The sequence below is a fragment of the Sinocyclocheilus grahami genome, unplaced genomic scaffold (assembly GCF_001515645.1).
Source record: "Sinocyclocheilus grahami isolate Dianchi unplaced genomic scaffold, SAMN03320097.WGS_v1.1 scaffold95.1, whole genome shotgun sequence".
In the NCBI taxonomy this organism is placed as follows: domain Eukaryota; kingdom Metazoa; phylum Chordata; class Actinopteri; order Cypriniformes; family Cyprinidae; genus Sinocyclocheilus; species Sinocyclocheilus grahami.
In genome coordinates, this window is record NW_015505274.1 from 864,048 (window position 1) to 872,991 (window position 8,944).

Consider the following 8,944-nt stretch of genomic DNA (forward strand, 5'->3'; position numbering starts at 1 on the left):
AACAACAATACAAATATTCAACTAGCCTTACCATATTTTTTTTTTCTTGTGTTTTTTTAATGAGAGTTCATTGTGTAGCCACTAGAGGGTTCTCAACGCAGCGGTGCACAACATTAAAAAACACCGTCCCGGTTCAGATACGCACTGAGAAACAAAACAGCAAGCAGGTTACATGCGACTCCTGTCAGAACGAACCCGGCTATTCGCACCAAGTAATATGCTTTCGGCCAAATAAAACAACAATGTGACGTAACGAACGAGAGTTGCCCGAAACATGTAGCATTTGACAAATCATGTCTTTTTCTTTCCACTCGGACTGTTCGATTGAGACCGGCGGGGATATTACGTGTTATTTCAACTTTTTATTTCTAACAAATAGACGCCGGTCTCGCCACTGACCCCCGTTCAAACACGCATGCATGTACGCCTAGAGTTGTGCATGTGATGTGTTCGAGGGACGCGTTTTTGCCAAGTTTATTTGAAATGCGGATGAAGAAAAAGTGAAAGGGAAATGATTTTGACCTCTCCACACTGATTGATTACTAAGTCATCCCTGCAGTTTAATTGGGATCCATTCAATTGGGAAGGTGGAGCACTTGGCTGAATTAACATATTCCTTTCCCCCCTCAATCTGTGCTGAAGTGTCTTTGAAAGGGGCAAGGAAAGGGGGTCGTGGCTTAACATTATAAAGGAAAAAATAAGACAGCATTGCCGTCTTGGTTGGTGTTGAATACGCGTCTTGACAGGCTTTTGTAAAAGCAAAAGACCGGGAAAGATCTCCAAAGACGAGCGCTATTTAGTATTTTGAAATCATCAAATCCCCTATCCATTGACCAAAAAATCTCTTCTCTCCACTTGAAAATGAAACTTTTGCCCATTTGCACTTGGCTCCTTTGCCTTTTGCTTTTTATCGTGTGCTTGGGATCTGAGTGTGGGACTCCACGGCGAATTGCAAGGTCTAAAAGAGACTTGGTACGCATCAGGGAAGCCAGAAGTACCTTCCCAGGACCTTGTGCCACACGCCTGCCTCGGGGCAAACGCTCACTTCCCGGGATAGATCGGCGCTCCCCTCGCCTGTCACAGGCGGGGGAAAGCAGCCCAGGTCGGCGGAGGGCTGTTTACTTTACCGGTCGAGGAGACCAACTGCGTCTGAAACCCAATGCAGAGGTGCCAAGGGGTAATTTCACCCTGGAAATGTGGATACAACCTGAGGGTGGGCAGCGCTCTCCAGCTGTTATCGGAGGTTTGATTTGCTTAATTATGACTTGCATTATATTCACTGCAGAAATCATTTCATAGTGTAGCCTAACTGCAGCATGCCCGTGCTTCATAAATCACCTCCAGTGTGAGATTAGCTGCGTAAACACTTGCCTCTAACACTTCTTTTTATCACTTTCACTATGTATGAGCTAATGCGAGCATGTGCCGCGAATAGTTAACGAATATCTCTCCGAGGACGGCATAAGAGATGCGCTTTTGCTCTTGTTGTTTGCTAGCAAAAACTCTCTTGGGTTTTGCATGCGTTTGGCAGGTTATCGCCACCCAACTTTTGGTAGCATCTTGTAGTTTTAACGTTACCAATTTAAATTGCCTTTCTAGTTATTAATATTTGAACGATTCGTTGTGATGTGGAGTAAAGCAACTATAATACCCCAATATCGTATTTGTTGGTTTGCTATTTAAGTCATGGCGTTTAAAGAATTTGATTTGTTTATTGATTTATTATTATTAATATTATTTACACCTTTAAAACTGCATTTTAAAGTGTCTGCGTGAAAAAAAATCATAATAGCGACATACAGATTTGCCTGTATGATGCTGTAGGCTATGATTAAGTGTCTGTGTCAGAAATCGCTTAAACAAATACGTCGTCCCTTTAATGCATATGCTGCTGTGTTCCTTTCGTGCTCTGCTCTGCACTAAATACTACATATACACCCTCTATACCAAACTGAACACTACAGCTGGCGCCTATACTTCAGTCTTTATGTATGGCTATTTATAATTATATTTTAAAATGTGCTTTGAAAGTATGCATGTACCACTAACGAAGCGCTTGTAGTTTATAATCGGATAACAAAATCCGTACGGTTTTTTCCCTTGACAAATCTCTATTTACGCACATTACGCATTATTCTGATGGGGATGGAGTAGCATAGGTGGGCGTGTTAGTTGCTCGGTTGTATTTTTTTTCCTTCAAACAAATCTATGTGATTTCTTTCCCCCCTCATCCCTTTTCCAGCCAACAGAGAGCGTAATACCCGTGGAGTCGGTTTATGAATCCTGCGTGCACCCCGTGAACCCCTATAGCACGCAGTTTTTCTAACATGGATGTCATTAGAAATCTACAACAGAACCACATGCTTAGTTTTTATTTTCACACATATTAGACAAAAAGTCTTACATAGATTAAATGTAAAAAGTTAACTTTATGTCCGAGTTAAAAAATTAAATAAATAATAAAATACTGAAAATAATTAGTGAGACATGCACATGCAATTTAGTGATAGATTTCAGGATGCATGATTTAAATAGCAAATCGTAGACTCAGGACATTGAAAATTAATGTAATTATGTACAGTTGGGTATACACTGTCTTTAAACAAGCTTTATATCTCCAGAGAGCTGCATGATAATGGATTGATTGAATACAATACAATCTTGTCAGTGAGTCATCTAAAATGAGTCCACTCCTCTGTTTTCAAAATGATCTTATAGTCACAGTAACATTAAGAAGCAACGAGGGGGCGCTGGCAGAGTTTATATAGCTTCTCCAACTGCGCATCTAATAGTATTGTTCAGCAAATTTAGTTTGAAACAAAGCATTAAATATTTGCGGTCCATGGAAGTTGTTGCCCTCGTATATCTGCTGTCAGGTTTTAACCCACAAATATACGCTGTTTTGGAATCAGGATTCTTCAAGTATAGGATTATGAGAAGGAAATGCTATAAATGCCAGTACAGATGGAGGAAGCTATAAAATTAGTGCCTTATCCATTCTTTCTTAAAGTGGTTTTGTTGTTGCTTCTTCTTGTAAAGATATTACAGTCCTTGCCACAAAATATCATGGAATGAACTCCTGCTTTCAGTCAATCAGATCCTCAGTCGCAAGAGTGCACAAAGAGGCGCTGAGCCTGTTCTCAGACAGATGACATTTTTACTAGAAGTTTTACAGCATGTCTGCTGACGTTAGGTGGCAACTTTTCATCTGACATGGCACACAGTCTGATTTTAAATGTAAATTTGTACATTTAGCTTATTCTTTCATTGTTGTCATTGAGGTCTCTGTGAAGTACGCAGTGGAATGGGATGTTTTATGGCACATTACAATAACTTAATATGCACCTCAAGAAACTGTCAATAGCACCACTTAGAGGTTTGTAATGACGGCTATAAAAATTTAAATATTCAATTATCATGTTACTAAATAGGTTGATTTATGTTTGGTTAGTGTAGTTGTTAACAGATATTTCATGTTTCTACAATGGTAATTCATACTTCATGAGAGGTTTAAGAAGATTTGATAGTTAATATATTAATAAACATATATTAATAGATGTAATAAAATATAATAATAAATAAAAATGTATTATATATAACTTGATAATAATATGTTTGTATGGTAAAACTTTAGAATAAAGTTTCATTAGTTAATGTTAGTTGATACTAAAAATTACTTTTATGCATTTGTTACAGTATTTATTCATCTTTCTTAATGTTACTTAATAATAATACAACTACTTGTTACTTCATGTTAGCTGAGGCCCATAAAATAATATTAACAGATACAACTTTTGATTTTAATAATGTATTAGTCAATGTTAGAATTAACATTAACTATGATTAATGAATGTTTTAGAACTATTTTTATTGTTAGTTCTTGCAGTTAAATAAGGTTTAATTAATGATTAAAAAAATGGAACCTTATTGTAAAGTGTTACCTATTGTACTGATAAATAACATTTTGTCTTAATCATACTGCATGAGTGAAAATATAATTATATATTTTTTAATTTAAACAAAAAAGTCTGAACTTTAAAATATGTTGACCCCCATATCTAACATAAAATGAGTCTAACAACTAAGTTTTAAAGTAGCTAGTCTTAAAAAATTCAATATAGCCTTACAGATGTTTTAATAAAAGTATATAGACACTACAGGTGTATATAATTTTTTCCAAACAGCTGCTGCGCTTGTCTTTCATTTCGTAATGCTCACTTTGTAGTGCTCTGTCCATGGTGCTGGATACTGAGATTGAATGAACTCAAAATGGTTTCATGAAATATTGGAAAGGATTACAATGTATGCTATATTCGGCACGAGGAGCCAGATGCATTAATTTCCAAAATTGCATTTTAACTTCAGCATGTACTTAGTTTAATGACTGGATTGATTTCATAAAGTAAGTTAATTTGCAAAGCAAGCAGCATTTGTATTTGCATGCGAGTCTTTTCTTCCACACTGTTTATCATACATTCGTTTTTAATGGATTGTCTTAGTTAAAGTTGTGTACAGTATGTATTATGCACTGATGGTTTTAATGAAATCTCATTTATGATCAGTGTAAAATTAGTATTTTCTAGTGTGTCCATCGATTCATTGAACCCCCATCCCTTTCCCTACACTGAGCCCCTTGCATGTCTAAAGTTCGGTGCTGGCAAGAAATGTACCTGTTTGTTATTTCCCACTTAGTGGTCTCATTCCAGGATTTCACAGATTGTAATTTCCTCAGTTTTATGGCACAATTTATTTTTATAGATGCTGGCAGTGGTTCTGCTGGCAGCCCAGAAGTGAGAGGGAACTACATGCTCCTGTCTGCTCTTTAGTAAGGCGCTCCCGAATGAATGATCTCTTTAAAGTGGTCAATCCTAGCGGTCAGAAGATCCTCATGCATTCAGCTTCACTAAATGCATTTAAGCAGCTCAGTCCAAATGTGTTTCCCTGTTGCAGAGGCATGTGCAAATTTGGAGTTATTTTACACGGTTTAAGTAGTAATGTAGCATAGTAATATTTTCCTCTGCTACCCTGGTAACTCTTTACTGCTTATTTGCCCTAACTGAATTTCACTAATTACCTCTAACAAACGCATTTCTCTCCGCTGTGGAAGACGATAGAGTTCCTCTCACAGATCACAGATCCTCACTTTCTGTCTTTGACTTTAGGTTTCATTGCTCAGCAATTTACTGGATTATGTAGCACTGCTGTGTGGATTTGTAGGGCTTGTTTGATTAATTCTTTAAAATGAAATGTAAGAATTAAAAATTAAGAATTTGCCCTGTATCTGATTTCTGCAGTATTGAAATACAATCAGCTTTTACACACTCTGGACTATTATGAAGGACATGTACCCATTAAATGTAAGAATACGTTTCCTTCTGTCGCTCAGCTCATGGTTTCCAAATGAAACAGGAAGAAAGGGTTTCAGAGCCCCTATCATAATACGGACTGTGCCGAAAAAGGACAATTTTTGATTTCAAACATCCCTACTGCTGAGGCACATTTCAAGAAAATAGACTGAAAATTCAAGTAACCTTTGCTCTGTTGATACAAGACCACACTGTCTGGGCCTGATTGCTAGCAGATGCTTCCTCGTAGGCCTGTAGTCCTCGGACTGGACTGTTGCAATGATTTGATCATGGGAACCCCGTTGTGTTCCCCACTTTTCTGGATAAACACATACAGTTTTTCGTCACTCTCCGCATCAGGCTACAGAAACTTACGTATGTGGTGTTGCGTCAGTCAGTTTGCTGAACTACTACCGTGCGCCTTTCATTATACTTTTGGATAAATCAGTATCTTCTAATTGTGTCTAGCTTTTGTGGAGCAGAAAACCTCATAACTGATGAAAGATACAGTGGAGTCTAAAAGAACCCAGTGAAAATCTGCAATTGAAAATCAAATTTAAGTCTAAACAGAAAGTTGTAATATTTAGGGACATTGAAATTTACACTTTTATGCAGCAAGAATGCATTAAATTGATTATATGTGACAGTAAATAGTTTTATATTGTTACAAACATTTTTTTATTTCAAATAAATTCTATCAAAACCCTAAAAATGTATCACAGGTATTTCTGCAAAAATATTAAGCAGTTGTTTTCAACATTAAAATAATAAGAAATGTATCAAATTTCAAGCATCAAATCAGCATATTAGAATGATTTCTGACACTGAAGACTAAAACATTCAGCTTTGCCATCACAGTAATAGATACATTAAAACATCTATTTTAAATAGTAATAATATTTCACAAATATTACTGTTTTTTTGATCAAATAAATTCAGCCTTAGTGCACATAAGAGACTTCTTTACACAAACTTTTGAATGGTAAACCTTGAAATAAATGTTTTAAGATTTTGAAAAAATATAACGTGACTCTGTACAGACGTCTGTTCTTGCTTCTATTGAAGCTCAAGATGTTTTTTTGGATCATCTCAAATCATTCTGAAGATTATGATCATCAGGTTTTACACAAACTTGTGAAGTTCATGCAGCTTGAATACTTCTGTCATTAAACCAACAACAACCAATTCTGAAATTCATGTATTCAAATTTTGCTGATAATAAAATTTATGAAAAAAAGCATAAAAATTTACATCTGTACCATGATTCTCTGCTTGTTCTTGTATCTAATACCGGTCATCTTCCTGCAGGTCTCTTTGATAAATGCTTCTACGCATCCAGTGATAGAGGGTGGCTACTTGGCATCAAAGCAGTCAGCGACCAAGCCAACCGTGACCCTCGCTTCTTCTTCTCCCTCAAAACGGACCGAGCCCACAAGCTCACCACGATCACCTCCAATGCACCCTATGCTCCCAATCAATGGTCACACGTGGCAGTCACCTACAACGGTCTCTTTATGAAGCTGTACATAAACGGAGCGCAGGTTGCTGTAAGCCGAGACCAATCTGGTGAGATTTTCAGCCCACTTACCAAGAAGTGCAAGGTGCTAATGATCGGTGGCAACGCCTTAAATCACAACTACAGGGGTACGATGGAACACTTGAGCTTGTGGCATCGGGCTCTGAGCCAGCGTGAGATCATTAGATCCATGGGTCACAGTTTGGGTCAGTTTGGTGACCTCTCTCAGCTAGTCATTCATGAGAACTTTGAGAACATGTCAAGACGGTGGCTGACAGTGAAAGATGGGAGCTTCCCCCGGTTGGAGGACTCAGACAGGAACATGGCGGCTATCCTCAGTGATGCTGCACTGAAACCTCCACCTTGCGGACAGACTGTATGCGACAATGTGGAGGTAATTACAAACTATTACCAGCTCTGGAGCTTCCGCAAACCCAAGACGGTGCGCTATCGAGTGATAAATGTTTACGATGATGACGGACGGTGGCCGACGATTACAGACCACCAGATCAACCTTCAGCACCAGCACTTGAACAACGCTTTCCGCGTCTACAACATTTCCTGGGAGCGCACTGTTCACAACGTCTACAACTCATCCTTACGTAACCGCCTAATACTGGCCAACTGTGATATCAGCAAAGTAGGCGATGAAGAGTGCGATCCAGAATGTAACCACATGCTTACTGGCTTTGACGCCGGATACTGTAAGAAGCAGAGCACACACTGCCCCGAATACAAGCAGGGGAATGGGGTTTGTGACCCAGAGTGTAACTGGGACAATTTCTATTACGATCATGGGGACTGCTGCAACCCCAACATCACTGATGTCACCAAGACCTGCTTTAATCCTGCGTCACCCCACAGGTAATTCTGTAATTCTGCTATTTCAAACCTATTCAGTGACACACAGAATGTTGCATACTGATTAATTAGTTAAATTATTAATTAAACCCGCAAATAGCAGACTATATCCAGTATGGCTTAACCCTGTAAAGCCTGACATATGAAATAATAGTAAAAATAAATAAATAAAGTCATTTTTTAAAAAGGAACAGGTTATTTGAACCTTTAGACAATTTCTAAAGCTACATCTAATAGAAAATGGAGCATGGTTGCTGATATTTAAATGGCCATAAAATCAAATTAAATTCTGATAGCGCCTAATATCAATCAATCTTTATAAAAATGTAGCAAACTACTTGGATACAATTCATATTAGGTTTTTTTTAGTTAGCTTAGAGCTTTATTAGTCCCCTAGGGGCAATTAGTTCAGACTGTCGTGGTGCTTCACATATACAATCAACACTTGAACACACATACAAATACTCAAAATACACAAAATACATACAAAAATATAGAAGGAAAAAATATCAACTACATTTATTACATAACCGTATTGCTTGTATAACATCTGATTGTCCTTAAACGTCGCCCAAGGGGCATCCACTCAAAATAATAATTCAAAGGGTGAGTGCTGTCGCCTGTTCCCTTTCAGTCAGTCACATTCTACGTTACGTCAGTCGTTGCCATGCAGCTCTGCCCGCAAAGCGCCACCGCCTGGAGAGGTAGTCTACGCCTTTCGTCCAGGGCCTGTAAGTTCTCGTCCGCTCTGACGGCTAAGGCTTACAGTGCTGCTGGACAGGCCGCTTCTGCCCTGCACGCCATGGCCCTCCTGCAAGTCCACCAGGCCAAGGCGTTGAAGCAGTTGCACGAGGGTGCTGCTGACCCGGGTGTGCTGCAGGAACTGCGCACGGTGACGGACCTCGCGCTTAGGGTGACGAAAGTCATGGCGCGGGCCCTGGGTCAGACGATGTCCACATTGGTGGTCCAGGAGCGCCACCTATGGCTGACCTTGGCGGATATGAGGGAGGCCGACAAGCATCGCTTCCTGGACTCCCCAATCTCCCAGGCCGGCCTATTCGGCGAAGCAGTGGAGGGCTTTGCCCAACAGTTCTCCACCGCGCAGAAGCAGATGGAGGCGTTTCGGCACATCCTGCCCCGGCGGTCTGCTGCTGTCTGCACCCCACCGCTGGCTGCAGCCCCTCTGTCTGCTCGTCGCCGAGGGCGCCCTCCTGCGGCCTCC

At 39.5% G+C, this 8,944-nt stretch overlaps 1 protein-coding gene across 1 annotated transcript in view; it reads left to right on the forward strand.

Annotated features, from left to right (window-relative positions):
* Positions 1-793: 793 nt before the first annotated feature.
* Positions 794-8,944, forward strand: part of LOC107587665 (pappalysin-1-like) — a 120,120-nt gene continuing 111,969 nt past the window's right edge. The window contains exons 1-2 of the mRNA XM_016275524.1: positions 794-1,243; positions 6,654-7,725. Of these exons, the coding sequence (XP_016131010.1) occupies positions 862-1,243; positions 6,654-7,725 (1,454 nt within the window). The 5' untranslated portion in view covers positions 794-861. The remainder of the gene's footprint in view (positions 1,244-6,653; positions 7,726-8,944) is intronic.